This window comes from Panthera onca, chromosome D2 (assembly GCF_046562875.1).
Source record: "Panthera onca isolate mPanOnc1 chromosome D2, mPanOnc1 haplotype 2, whole genome shotgun sequence".
NCBI classification, from domain to species: domain Eukaryota; kingdom Metazoa; phylum Chordata; class Mammalia; order Carnivora; family Felidae; genus Panthera; species Panthera onca.
This window is the reverse complement of record NC_138349.1, coordinates 49,840,338-49,854,912: the sequence shown is the minus strand read 5'-3', so window position 1 is coordinate 49,854,912 and position 14,575 is coordinate 49,840,338. Positions and strand designations below refer to the sequence as shown.

The following is a 14,575-nucleotide window of genomic DNA, read 5'->3' as shown; positions in this document are numbered from 1 at the left end:
AATGAAAGGGGAAAAAAACAAAAAAACTAAAGAACAAAACCTTGCTTTAAGATATCAACAGATTTTTCTGTAAAGATCAACAAAACCAAGCAAAGGTTTTTGCCAAAAGGTTCATGCAGCTAAAGATAGTCTTTCTTACATTTTACATTTAAACATGTAAACATCAGGGCGCCTGGGTGGCTCAGCTGGTTAATCGCTTGACTTTGGCTCAGGTCATGATCTCACAGTTTGTGTTCAGGCCCCGCATCGGGCTCTGTGCTGACAGTACAGTGCCTGAAGCCTGCTTCAGATTGTGTGTGTGTGTCTCTCTCTCTGCCCCTCCCCTGCTCACACTGTCTCTCTGTCTGTCTCTCAAAAGTAAATAAATATTAAAAAAATAAAAACAAAATAATAAATAAAATAATAAAAGAAAAGAAAAGAATAGAGTAGAGTAGAATAGAGTAGAATAGAAAAGACTACACAGAAAGATCCATTCTTAGCTCCAGGACACAGAAAAACAGATGTGGCCCACTGGCTGGGGTTTGCCAACCCTGTCCTGACGGGGAGAGACAGAGACCATGAACAAGGGTGGGATTCACTCAACCCCCTGTGCCTAAAGCCTTAATTTTAAAAATAAAAAAGGGAGGAGGGGAGGAAGGCAGGGAAGGAAGAAACCAGCTATCCTACTGGCTGCTGCTCAATGCCACCTTCACTGCCTGCCTGCCCGTGAGGGCGACATTCTAGGACACTGGACACACACCCGGGTCCCAGGAGCGGCATTCACAAGGGCCTCCTGCTTTACAGGACAAGTGCACCCTTTCCACAAGGGCAATCTGCCAGAGGATGTCTGACGCTCCCAAATATGCAACTCCAGCCCTGGCTGGGTGCCTGGTCCTGGAAAGATCTTGTAAGAATCATCAATGGACACAGGAGTGAAGCCAGAAAAGGCCAAAGATCCACAGAGACTGGTGGCTCTCGGTTACCACCAAACAGCCTATGATAACCCCGAAACAAACCAGGAGCAACGCATCGAGCAGAGGCTGCTTCCGCCCATCCAATGCCTATCCTTCCTCTCTTCCTTACTAGGTACTGAGGCCGGCACAGTGCCAGCTAAGACCCTGCTTTTTCAGGGTCTCTTGCCGATGCAAGTAGCCAATAAGATGTGAGCAGAAGTCACACGGTGGGACTTCCAGGTAAGCCGTTTAAAGAGGCGCACGCAGCTGCAGCACACTCTTGCCCCATCCTCCTTCCTGCTGCCTGGACACGGATGTGACGGCTGGAGCTGCAATGTCACACAGAGGGCAGGCCCTGGGGACAGCTGCGCCGCCACCCCAACCCAGACAACTGCTTCTGCACGAGAGCAGAGCAAGCCTCTATCTTGTCTAAGTCACTGTCACTGCTGTGCGGTTTCTGCGGTCAATGGCAAACCTAATTCTGAGCAAGTGTGCTCAGCCTTGCCTTCAAAGAGTGGAATGGTGTCGTTGGAAAAGGTGTCCAAGGCCAGGAGGTCCTTCCCATCTTTGGACCCACTGCGTTTGTGCTTATGTTTCCTTCGGAAGAAGGATCTGCGTGCAGCTGCCGACAGCGTCTTTGTGGCGTTGTTGTCGTCTTTGACTTCAGACATGCTGAGTCTCCTGGAGAATTCTTGGTCCATCCTGTGGTCACAGGGAACAGTGGTGCTGGAAAGGGCCTAGGGACCACCTCCCACCCGTCCTGCCCTGCCCGTGCAGAGGGTGCGAGCCAGGACTCCAGGCTGCTCCAACACTCCTCTCCAGGTTCCTTGGCCACATCACCCACCCATGCCACCAAGGACCCCTTGGGACCACTGCTGTGGGGGCGACACACACCCCAGTGCTGGGGGAGCTCTCAGAGCGGGACAATTGCTACACTCAGGTGAGTGTCAAAAGGAGCTGCTAGGACAGCCCTCCCTTGGTGACAGGACAAGTTACACTTCCTGCCAAAAGAAGGAATGAGACACGCATGCACACCGCAACATGAAACCACCTTGAAAATGGTTATGCTAAGTGCAAGCAAGAACCCAGTCTCGGAAGACCACACTCGCATGAAAGTCCACAACAGGGAACTCAACAGGGGCAGGAAGCAGTCATGGCCACCTCGGGTAGCAGGGGCAGGAGGCAGCTAATAGCTAACAGGGACAGGGCTGCTTCTGAGGTGATGGGAAGGCTCTAAAATGGATGTTGGGGACAGTGGCACATGGCTGTGAATACACTGAAAGCCACTGAACCTGTACACTTTGGGTGAACTGCACGGTGGATGAATATATCTCAATAAATCGGTTAAAAATAAAAAAGTTATGTCTCCTAAGTTGCCACCGTGCTTCCATATAGCAGTGACTTACAAACATTGAATTGTGCTAGGAGCAGCTTTTTGGACAAGCGGTGTGGGCAAAACATACAGACCAGAGCCAGGGTGCACGGCGGAATGCGTCCCAATCCTGTGGGACAGCCCCAGGTTGGGCCCCACCCTACCCCCAAGCCCAGACACGAACACTTACACGTATTTGCTGGGGATCTGCCCGCGCTGGATCTTCTGGGCATTCTCGTCCAGCTGCCAGGCCATCCAGGACCCAAATGTGCCCTGAGGCAAAGTGTCGTCAATGTAGAGGATGTCATCTTTCTTAAAGCTCAGCTCATGCTCCACCTCGGCCAGCCGGTCGTAGAGGGTCCTGGACCAGGTGACAGAAGGACCAGGATCAGAAGCTGCTGGCTACTGGAGGACTGACCAGCCACACAACTTGGCAGCCAGTCTCCTGGGACAGTCCCCCTGCTCTAAGCTTTCCCCAGGCCACAATCAGGACCCACCTCTCCCCTTCCTGGTGGCAATTCCCAAAGGAGGGAGCCCCGGCTTTAACGTAACAGACAAAGTCACCTTGCCTCCCTGAGACCGGGGGCTCCCTGGGGACAAGGGCTGCCTCACATCCATCAGAGAAAGATCTTGTTGCCAAGGACCAAAACCATATCACCCCTTCCAAATGGAAGGACTTTCTTCCCTGAGTCAAGGTCAATGGTTCCTATAGAATGGAAACTCCTCAGGATGGAAATGTCATCTCCCACCAAGGAAGATGTCCTAGAGACAGAGACCTGTACCTTATGGTACACAGTTAGTTGATCGGCATTTTTATTCATTGTGGCTTCAGAACTTAGAGAACATGAAGGAACTGTGAGCCCCTTCTAGACAACACCTGCTGTCTGAGCCACACACAAGTCATAAAGCACTTTGGGCACACACTGCAGATGAATCTGCAGACTTGGGTCGGGGGGGAGGGCAGGAGAAGAGTGCAGCCCACTGGAAAATGGGGTTCTGTGGCCTCAAAATTTCCCAGGCCCCAAACCCTAGGGAGCCTGTGTGGTCCTGCAAACCCTCAGGCATTTTCCTAAGTCATAAGCATCTCACTGTGAACTTGTGGTTTGGGACCCAAGCAACAAGGACCCTGATCCCACCCTCTGTGTTTCAGAGACACTCATCAGGACCAGTCTCCTCAGGAAGCCCCGCCCCTGGCCCTGAATCCCCAGAAGCCCTGGCCCCTGGTACCTGATGTAGAAGCTGTCACCAGGCAGGCCCTTCACCTTGGTAAACTCCTCAGGGCGGTACTGCACCTTGAGACGGACACCGTCCTTGGGCTTCAGCATCTCCACATAGACCTCCTCCACCGTCTTGCCGCGCATGTCCAGACTGCCGTACTGCCCAAGGACAGGGAATTGAGGTCAGAGGACAGGGGCCGGGGCGGCCTGGGTACCCATGAGTGGGCAGTTGTGGGACAAGGCAGAGATTTAAGATCCCCTCAACTGGGAATCTGCCTGCCTCACCTCTGCAGGTAAGGCCTAGTCCTCTGCCCAGAGGCAGTCTGGACCTGCCAGTCCTCTGCCAGTGTCCGCCCTGCCCTCAACAGTTTCTCCCAGGAGAGACCCTGTGCCAGTTCCCCAGCAAGTAAGGGTTATAAAACATGGCACTTTATCTCACTCGTGCTACTTGTGTCTTTGAACACCTATGAGCCCTCTCCCCCATCAAAGGGGTCGACCCAGCCAGAGGGAGAAGACACTCCATCAGACCACAGTCCTGCTGCTCACACAGCAGAGCATCCTGCCTCCTGCTTCCCTCCCGACACCAGCGCCCAAGCCAGGGCCCTGCCCACATCCCTGTGACCCACCCCGAGGATCCTCAAAGCATTCAACAGGGGGCGCCAGACAAGAAGCTGTGCTCTCTGCCTCCTGGGCCACTTGAGATCACAAGAGTCCAGAGGTGTGGGCAGAGAAGGGCGGGCGTGCTGCTCGGCAGCCCAGAACTCACCTCAAGGATGAGGTCTCCTGGCACAAGGCCATCGGGGCCCTTGGCAGGACTATCATCCTCCACCTCAGCCACAAACACCCCGTGCAGGTTCCCTCCACATAAATGCACGCCAAGCTCCAGCTGGGACTTTTTGATGAAGACAAGTCTCGGCTCTGGGGTCTTCTTGTTGGCTTCTCCCACCATCCTTTTGGTTAGGAAAATAAAGTTCCTCAATCGCACACGGCGGGGAGCAGGGCATGAACGACCAAACAGGCTAATGACTGGACAGTTTTCCGCTCACTCCATGAGATCTCAGAACCACTGGGAGCTGACAGGTGGTTCCATCTGGGTTCTGGTTCTAGTGACTTGGTTTACAGGCCGGCTGCTGGGGTTTGTAGAGGTGAAAACGTGGCCCCACTTGAGAAAACGAGCTGGGGATCGAGTAGAAATCAACACCCCTACTTCCTGGCCCAGCTGCCAGCCGAGCGCCATAGGCAGCGTCTCTCCCCACCTGGACGGCACGTGTTCTCCTGACCTTGTTCTGCCAGAACTGAGAGCCGGTCTCATGATTCAGGGCACAAAACAAACCATTCAGCAATGTTTACTGAGCAGCTTCTATGGCCCAGAGACCATGCTAAACCACGAAGAGAGGGCCCCTTGCCATCAAGGAACTCACAATGTAGGAGGGAGACTGAGTGCCAGCAAACTGAGTGAAGGCAACACGACAGTGCCTGTCACCGATGAGGGGGCCCCAGGGGACAGGCCAGCTGTGATTACTGCAGACAGGTTCCAGCGAGATGGACCCAGGGCAGAGGACCAAGGTGGCTGCATCCTGGGTGAGGCCGGGGCTTGGTCAAGGGGATGGCTCTGTCCGGAACTACAGAATGATTGCCATGTGCCCTGGCCCGGCGGCCCTCTCCCCATCTTCCCTCTGGATCCTGCTGCTACACAAAAGTTGACCCCCTCCTCCTGACCCCTCTCCACGCCCACCACTTGCGTGGCTAACCCCTGCTCACCCTGAACATTTCAACTTAACTGTCACAGCTCCCTGTCACACTCTCACTGACTGCTCCGTCATGGCCCACAGTGGCTCTCCCAGCACATGCTGCACCTGCCTGGACACCTGCCTGTCACCCTCTAAACCCGTGGCTCCCTGGGGGCGACTGCTGGTGATGGCCACAGCCCAGGTCCTGGTTGGGTGTTGACTGTGGAATTCTGTCTAAAGACAGTCAGAAAACGAGTAGATGAAAAAAGGAGGAAGGAAAGGAGGCAGAGCTAAGAACAAGTCAATGAGAAAAAAGGAGAAAAACAAGAAAGTGAGGAAAGGTCGGGACGGAGGGAGGAAGAAGGAATGGCATGCTTCCCATCCCAGATCCTGACAAGCTGCTCTGCGGTCTGCGGCACAGGGGGACGCCGGCAGGATGCGCTCAGGCCACAGCGATGGCTGCCTGTCCACCCCACCGGGCCGGGGAGCAGATGCGGGAACAGCACGCATTTGCTGACCTGGAACTGGGGGTGCTCTGCTTGGCCGGGGGGGCACCAGGGCCCTCATCCTGCTCCATCAGCGGGTCGATGACAGAGGGATGCTCCGGGCTGGTGGCGCTGCTGCCCTGGAGAGTGGAGTGAGCGCCAACAGGGTCCAGGTGGGAGCTGGGGACCGAGGTCAGGAAGAGTAAGGAAAGGCACACAGTCCTCAGCCGTCCCCAGCCACCCGCTCTCTGGCGGTGACCAGGGCTGGGCTGTGAACAGAGACCGGGTCACATGGCTCTGAGCCCTGAGAAGAGTAGCTCTCCTGGGAGCTTGGACTCGGGTCATCCACCCGACAGGATCTGCCTGTCTTCTCCTCCCCATCCGTCCTCAACCAGGGGGTCCTCTCTGAAGGTGTCGGCCTGGGGGCACACACATTCACTGTGTTTGCACATCCCGCCCCCTTCGCTGAGCTGCACAGTGCTGCATGGCAGGGGCAGGTGCTCCCCTTCTCTCACGTGCCCTGCAACCCACAGCTCGGGGGCAGAGACAGGCAGCGTCTGCTCGGGGACTGAGGGCCAGAACACTCTGCGTGAGAATCCTGCCCCCAGGGCCTCAGCTCCTGGCTACCACACACCTGTGTGGGGCTTCCTGCTGCACCGGGGGACCCAGCCACATGCTTCCAAACCCACACCTCAGGTATCCTACTTCACATCCTCCCCCTATATGTCCTTCTCCCCAAGTCCAGGGCTGGCCAACTCCCCTCTTACGGTAACCGAATGGCCCAGAACATACAGCTAGCACCTTGGCTGCACCCTCTCTCCTCCCCCAGCCCAGATGGCCCCCGTAGAGGCCAGGCCCTCACCTGGACCGAGAGTGGCAGCTGAGCTGGTGCATATGTGGGTTGTACTGGGCCAGAATGGTGATAGTGTCACACTGCTGTCCAATGATGAGCCGGGCCTGTTGCTCCGTGGCGCTCCGCAGGTTTATGCCATTGAACTAGGAAACATGCAGAGCACGCTTGGTGATGTGGTGGGGGGTGGGGACCAGGGGAGGAAAGGCTGAGGGAAGTACAAAGTGCAGAAGGTCAGCTCCCACTTACCTCAAGTAACTGATCCCCATACTCGAGGCCAGCCTGGTGGGCGATGCTTCCCCCAGTCACCTTGGAGACGTAGACCCCGCCCTTCTCTCCACTCACGATGGAGATGCCCAGAGGCTCCGAGCCCTTCTGCAGCTTGACGTGGCGTGGCTCCTCCACATAGGGCCTTGGAAGAGAGCCAACAGTTGTGGGGACTCAAACACAAAGGAAAGGGATGGGGAAAATCTGAAGTCGGGCATGCAATCGGCTACGCAGAAAGGGCCAGGGATCGCCAGGTGCTCCTATAATGACGCAGCTGGATGAAAACACAATGACCCCACTTTGTATGGCAGTGGTACACATTCCCACAACCTCATGCAATATAAGCACGACACCCCCAAATGGACACAGAAGCACCCAGTCCCAAAGACACAAAGAATGGGCCATGTGAATTATAAACACTGATATAGCAGGGAAAAAGCGCAAAGTTTCATACGTGAGAGTTGCCTCAACAGAATGTGCAATTTACAAACCCCAGTGGGGTCCCAAGATGCCCCAGGAGGAAAAGAAATGGCTCCTGTGATGACAGTCACCCAGAAGAAACAATATAAAGTATCACTTTTTATATTTACCAGTATATAGGGTGATGTACAATGACCATGGAAATTAAGCTGCGACAAACCCAAGCCATTAAAAAGGGAGCAGGGAGGCTCGGAGCAAGGCGGTGACCATGCACTTGCTGGCCCGGGGGCAGCCGTCCACCGTGCCAAGGGCACGAGAGGGCTCAGGCGGGGGCCTCATGTCAGGCCAACCTCAGACTCCTCAGGGAGGAAAACCTGGGCCTGGTGGCCACGGGCAGTCTCAGGAGGGATCTGTGGTGGTGAAGACATCTGGAAGGTGCAAAAAGTTAGAAAGAAAAGAGGGATGCTCAGAGAAGGATGACAGACGCCTGGAATCTAACGGAGAGAAAGATGGCCAGGTGATGCCAAATCATCCCATGAGGACTGTGCTGTCCTAAGCTCTTCCTCTCGGGACAAAACCGCAGCCAAAGGTCCAGGGAGGAGCCAGCTGGAGCACCACGTCCTTGGGCTCCCCTCCAGAGCACGTGGGTGGGGGCAGACTCACAGACCGTGACAGACTGCCAGACAGACCGGCAGGCCGCTGAGCCACCCTACCCCTGCCACCTAGAGGCACAGTAGTCTCTCCAGCACAGCGGGCCTCGGGCTGGGACCCCACGGCCCAGGGCTCAGTCCTCTGGCGATCTGAGATCACAATTCTTCTTGACTCATCCCTTCACCTTCCCTGCCCTCTCCTCCTCCCAAACTCACCCAGCCGCAATGCCCTCCCTGACCCTGCAGCTCAGACACCTCAGTCCCTGGCTTGCACCTGTGGTTACTTCCAGACGCAACACGTATCAGAGCACTAGCAGTCTGGAGTTATAAGAACCCTTATCCAGCAGCCACCACACCACCCTCACACCCCCAGCCAGCCTCGGAGGACAGCACAGCAGGTGCAGGCAGATCTTGTTTCTGGTCTGGGCTCCTCATCCCCTGCTGATCACCCTTCCTGTGTTCCACCTCCAAAACATACTTCTATCTCAAAAAAGCAGGAGGTAAGAGCCATATAACAGAAGGCACAAAGCCGTTATGAACGATATGAGTCAGGATTTGCCAACACGGAAAGACACAGAAGGCACACACTGCATGAGCACACAGGTGGGTGTAATCCTATTTACATAAACCTGTACATGTACACGTGTCTCCTCATGCATGGAGACGTCTCTATGAAGGACCCTACCAAATGGCACCTCTAGGTGAGGGACTTGAGGTGATCCTTACTTTTTCATCCCCTTAATGATCTATGTTTCTTACAGTAGGCACAAGAGTTTTCTCAGAATAAGGCTGCGTTGTGAAAGAGATTAACAAAGCATACTTCACGATATAACAAATACTTTGAAGCAAGTATTTCTGTATGGAAAATACAAATAAAACATGCCTTTAAACAATGTACATCACACACTTAACAGAAGGGAAACAGCAACCGAATCTTCGGTTGAGGAGATTATATGTGACTTCTCTTCCACTTTTCTATTTTCCCCATTTTCTACAATGAGAAGTTATAGGATAATGTACTTTAGAATCAGGGGAAAGAGGCTGCTTTTTCTTCAGTCAGGCTACACATGCTAAATTTCATGCCTCCAACTAGAGCACCGTGCAGGCAGGAATGTGGACACTTTTCTCTCCCCAGAGCAGTGCCCAGTTCTCTGTACGCTACAGGAACTGAGGGGATACCCGACCACAGGTGACAAGGCCCTTTCTGCTTCCAGGGAACTCACTTCAGTTGTCACCTAGTTTCTCAATGACCTAAGCTGGGCTTAGGTAAAACCACCCACCAGACCCAGGACTTAGTGCGGGTTTGTGCTCCTGTGTATATGTCACATGGGCGAGACACTCCCACATGAACCGTACATGCTTCTTCTGTGGGCCAAGGTGCGTTGGCGTTTAGGTATACTTCTGTGCTCCAGTTAGTATGTGCCAGGTTCTTAGGTTACTTGTTAGGTTGTCTTACAAATTCAGATTTTCAAGTCAAAGGACTTTCCTAATGCTGGGCCCACCCTGCAGGGTCTCTTCCGTGGCTCACAGTGACGAGCGCCCTCAGCATTTTGGATTTGAGGGGAACAAGAGTGGCTCTGTTGCTTTTAAGTGATTCAATAAAGCCAAGTTTGAGTTTCATCAGATCTTCTGAAGGTTTAGGATCTGGATAGGACCTCTTCACTATAAGTATGACCTGGTAAATTCTACTGTGAAGAACAAGAGAGTTGGGTGAGGTGTGCAGAGCTTGTGGGGGGAGTGAGGGACCCCTCAGAGGAAGCATGTCTGGACTGATACCAGACTTAAGTTAACCTGAAACCTCAGCAGATTGGGCAACATTTTACAATAAACCAGTAAATGGCTAAGCTATACTTCTGTGCTTTATGTATGTTTTCTTTTGTGTATATTTTATTTCACAATAAAAAGCTCAGTGGGGGCCACCCGGGGGCTCAATCGGTTAAGCGTCTGACTCTAGATTTCGGCTCAAGTCATGATCTCAGACAGTTCGTGAGATCGAGCCCCAAGTCGGGTTCTGCGCTGACAGTGCAGAGCCTGCTTGGGATTCTCTCTCCCTCTGTCTCTGCCCCTCCCCTGCTCAAATGTGCATGAGCACTCTTTTCTTTCTCTCTCTCTCTCTCTCAAAATAAATTAATTACTTAATTTAAAAAAAAAAAAAAAAAGCCTGGGAATGAGGGGGCAAGCGATGCAGGTGTGTCCTGAGGCCAAAAAGCAAAGAGTAAGGACGGAACCTGATTCTAATAAAGGTGGGCTGGCCACCAATCACGTGACCACAGACCCGTCACTCCAACCTCTGGCCTCAGGTTCCTTATCTGTAAAACAGAGCCAATAATGATGATGACGGTGATAACGATGCTCATGGGGTCACTGTGAGCATTTCCTGACTTGTGACACGGAAGTGCTTCATCAAGGGCCAGGGAAGCAGTGAACGGTGCCACTGCATTGTCACCACCAGGTGGTCCAGTATCACTTGCTACAGCTCACCACCTCTCGTGGACACTCAGCGGAAGCAGCCTATCTGCCCCTCACTTTGCCCCCTACGCATACCACCCCGTGGCAGGGCTTCCTGGTGAAGCTTTGGAGCAACACACCAGAGCACGCTAGGTGACCCAAAGCAGCCTGGCCCTGGGATCAACCCTGTCAGAACCCTCCCACACCTGCTGCCTCTCCCAACAAGCCCCGCCCCCTGCAGGGACACACCGCCCACTGCCATGCCCACGGCACAGATGCCCGGTCCCGCTCACCGGTCCTTTCTCCATTCCCCGAGGGCCGCGGGGTTGACGGCAATCCTGGGCAACGTGGAGGCTGAGGTCTGGGACTGGCTACATGAGGACAGGGTGTCGATGTTCAGGGGTGACTGGGGAGGCGTGCTGCACTCAGAATGTGACAACGAACCTGCCGGGAGAGGTGCAAAGTAATTCGGGCCGCAGTCTCACATCTCCGTTCTCCTGTAGCCGAGACCAAGAGGGAGATGTGATCCAGGCACACGGTTGGCTCCACACCATGGCCACACCACATGGTCTCAAATTTAGGTGCCGGGCTCTGCGTGGCCTCTCTATCCCCCGTATCACCAGGCCTGAGGCATGCACGGACTGGCTGGGATGAGAAGGAGGTTGCCCGCTGCACCCAGACAATGCACACAATGAGGCTGGAGTCAGCTAGCAGGAGAGGAGGGGAGTGCTGAGTCCTCACCTCTGTCGGAGCCCACAACAGACCGTGGGTATCTTGGTGTCGAAGGGATTTTAATGCGTTCCGCCTTGAACTGCAAGTTGCTCGAAGACCCTGTGGTTCCACAAGGGGACAAAACTTCAGGGCTGTGATTTAACACCACCCCTTGCTCCTTCACCACCCCTTCAGTAGTTAGGAAAGAGGCACAGTCAGGACAAATGCAAAGCAGGCCCTGCTACTTACCCCTGAGGGTGCCTAAATGTGAAACGGTCTAGGAAAGCAGATATTAACCCGGTATTTGAGTAAACTGCGGGCCTGGACCGCTCCAGAGCAGAATCCCACAAATCTCACTCCTAGCCCTGGACAAGGACAGTAACCCAAGTGACAGAGGGAACTGCTTGTCTCCACCCCACATGGCTGGAAGCAACACCACCGGAATGCCTATGTGAGGGAACTGCCAGTCTCTCTCTCTGGGTTCCATTTCCCACAAGTGAGCAGTGATACAAACCCCCGGAATCGCTGACAGGCTCAGGGACAGAGAGTAAGGCTCGTGGGCGCCATGGGTCACCTGGAACAACCACGTGGCTGCTAGGGAAGGCCTAAGAGACACAGAAGGCTAAGGGAGATGACTCTGAGTGCAATGTGGAGCCAACCTCAGCCCCAGGAGCAGAGAAGGGCCCATGGGGGCAGGCCACCGGGAGGCCTGGCCACAAGGATGCAGGCAGAGAGGAAAACAGGCCCCACTAAGGTGAGAAGGTTCCAGTGGCACAGTTACCAAGGCGGGCGCTGGAGGGCAGAGAGTTGGACCCATGAGAGGTTCTCATCTCTGAGTAGTCGCTGCCAGTCCTGTGGCTCAGATCCAGGCTCAGGCGTCCCTGATGCTGGACGCTGCAAGAGAAGCAGACAGGTGAGGCATCAGGAGAAGACCAGAACCAGACCTAGCCGCTGGGGAGAAACAAGCAGCGGGCCTGGCCCAACACATCCCTGAGCCCACAGAAGGGAGGCCCAGAAGCCACCTGCCATTAGCTGGGGACAACAGACTGCCATACCCAGAGGCGGCACCCAGTGAGGGTCCTGCCTACAGAGAAAGGGCTGTGAAGGTAGAGGAGTGGCATACTCACTTTGGCCCTGGACCAGGACTGGGCTCTACCGGGAAAAAACAGGCTCAGAATCCTGTCTGTGCCCAGAGAAGTGGTGTCTCTCCTCCAGGATGGGTGGGGGAGGCTGGATGGGCACCAAGGACCTTGGAGAGGAACCTATATACCTCACTCAGGACAGCTGCCTAGGACGCTGGAGGGCAGAGAGCCCAGGCATCACCCATATCAGGGGCCTCCAATCAGGCCCAACAATGTCCTTTTCTAGCTATGTAATGAGACCATCTCTCTTCCCAGCTTAAAACCTAAACTAGGAAAAACTCCAAACGTTGCATCATGGCTACAGGCTCTACAGGATCTGTGCCCTATAACCTGTGCTCTTCTCCTGATTCACTGTACCCGTGCCAAGCTCCCCACTCTGTGCCAGCCTACTGCACTGTTCCCAGGTGCCTGGGCTGTGGGTCCTACGGCCCTCCTTCCTGGAGACTCCACCCAGGTCTTATGTAGCTGACCTCATCTCAGCCTCTGGATCCCGGTAGCATCCCCACTCTGCCCCCACCGCAGGGCCCTCCCGCCCACCCAATCTAACTGTCCACCCTCTTCCAAGTCACAGCCTAGCTGGTCGCTCCGTTTTGTGGTCTTCAGAGCTACTCAACATCACCTGGTATCACTCTGTTCATTTTTCTCTCTGCCTCCCACACGCCAACATAAAGGCCACATGAAAAGAAGCTCACTGGTTTAGTCCTCCACTGTATAGTCTCCTGGAACTAGTACAGTCCATGCCACATAGTAGGTGCAAAATTAAAACCTGTCAAACAACCGAATGAAGGAATGGGTGACCCTGAGCCAGTCCATTCACTTTTTAAGGCTCAGTCTCCTCATCTATACACCAGAGACAACAACAGTCCTTAGCTCACAAGGTCACTGTGGCAATTACAAGAGACGAGGTTTGTTTGTTTTCTTTTTAATTTTTTTTTTAACGTTTATTTATTTTTGAGAGATACAGAAACAGAGTGCGAGCAGGGGAAGGGCAGAGAGAGAGGGAGACACAGAATCCGAAGCAGGCTCCAGGCTCTGGGCTGTCAGCACAGAGCCCGACGCGGGGTTCGAACTCATGAACCGTGAGATCATGACCTGAGCCGAAGTTGGACGCCTAACCTACTGAGCCACCCAGGCACCCCAAAAAAGACGAGGTTTAAATGGTCCGGCACAGTGCCTGGCATGTGAGCACTTAAGCACCAGCTGCCATCACTCTCTCTTTAAATGCCTTTTCTTTATTTTACAGAGAGAGAGACAGAGAGACAGAGAGACAGAGAGAGACAGAGAGAGAACCAGCAGGGGAGGGGCAGAGAGAGAGAGGGGGACAGATGATCCAAAGCAGGCTCTGTGCTGACAGCAGAGAGCCCGATGTGGGGCTTGAACCCATGAACCATGAGATTACGACCTGAGCCGAAGGTGAATGCTTAACTGACTAAGCCATGCAGGCACCTTTAAATGTCTTTTCAAGCTTCTTGTTGGTGAATGAAGAGAACACCCTTAAAGTTCACTCCTCCTGGGGTCCCAGCGCTACTCTAACCAGCCCCTTCTCAGCTTGGCAGGGACGCTTCTCTGCCCATGGGCCACTCTGTGCACCAGTAGCTTTTTGTGCACACGAATTTGGCCGGCTGGCGTGCAGGTAAGTGGCAGGTGACTTTACATACCTGGGGTGCAAACCCTGGGGGCCGACCTCTCTGGGCACAGGCGGAGAGCTGCATGGGCCGACCCTGTGGCTACGCACAGTATAGATGGGGTTCCTCAGGATGGAGCTCACAGTGGTGCTCGGGGTCATACTCCGGGGAACAGTACCTAGAAATGGACTGGGTAAGAACAATCACCCCAAAGCACCCAGCCTGCCCCAGACCTGTGCAAACTATTGGCTTTCTGCATCTGTAAAATGGGAGAACTCACTTTATGGCTTCCTATTTCCCAGGCTGCTATGGAGAGGTGGTCTGAAAAGCTAAGAAATGTCCCTGATAGAAGATTAAACATCTCAGAGAGGGGAAGTCATTGCTAGATCTTTGGACCTCAGGGCTGAGGACACACAGTAGCACCTTGACATGACTGACTCCACTCTCCCTAGGAGAGTGCTCATACAGATCTCATACAGGGCTCCGTGAGCCCACTATGGACCCTCCTCCCCAGCCCCAACAACTCACCCACAGATGCCCTGCCAGGGTAGAATGGGGGGTTGCTGTGCCTGCTGGGGTGCCCTGGTGAGTAAGGGGACCATTCCTGAAGCTCTGGGCAGAGTTCTCCACTGGCCGGGACACACTTCTGCTCCTGCAGGGCCAAAGATGAGAGACAGTGGCTGGAAATGGAAATGCACAGGCATCTGCAAGTCTGTCCCCTACGTA

General features: G+C 54.2%; 1 protein-coding gene across 4 annotated transcripts in view; it reads right to left on the bottom strand.

Moving 5' to 3' along the window:
* DLG5 (discs large MAGUK scaffold protein 5) overlaps positions 1-14,575 on the bottom strand; it is a 128,145-nt gene that overhangs the window by 15,236 nt on the left and 98,334 nt on the right. For all 4 annotated transcript variants that reach the window (XM_060642370.3, XM_060642369.3, XM_060642368.3 and 1 more), the window contains 12 exons: positions 14,378-14,501; positions 13,883-14,027; positions 11,864-11,976; positions 11,113-11,202; positions 10,665-10,815; positions 6,836-6,998; positions 6,599-6,732; positions 5,770-5,916; positions 4,288-4,471; positions 3,532-3,680; positions 2,495-2,665; positions 1,438-1,634 (listed from right to left, as the gene is read on the bottom strand). In XM_060642370.3, the coding sequence (XP_060498353.3) occupies positions 1,438-1,634; positions 2,495-2,665; positions 3,532-3,680; positions 4,288-4,471; positions 5,770-5,916; positions 6,599-6,732; positions 6,836-6,998; positions 10,665-10,815; positions 11,113-11,202; positions 11,864-11,976; positions 13,883-14,027; positions 14,378-14,501 (1,768 nt within the window). The remainder of the gene's footprint in view (positions 1-1,437; positions 1,635-2,494; positions 2,666-3,531; positions 3,681-4,287; positions 4,472-5,769; positions 5,917-6,598; positions 6,733-6,835; positions 6,999-10,664; positions 10,816-11,112; positions 11,203-11,863; positions 11,977-13,882; positions 14,028-14,377; positions 14,502-14,575) is intronic.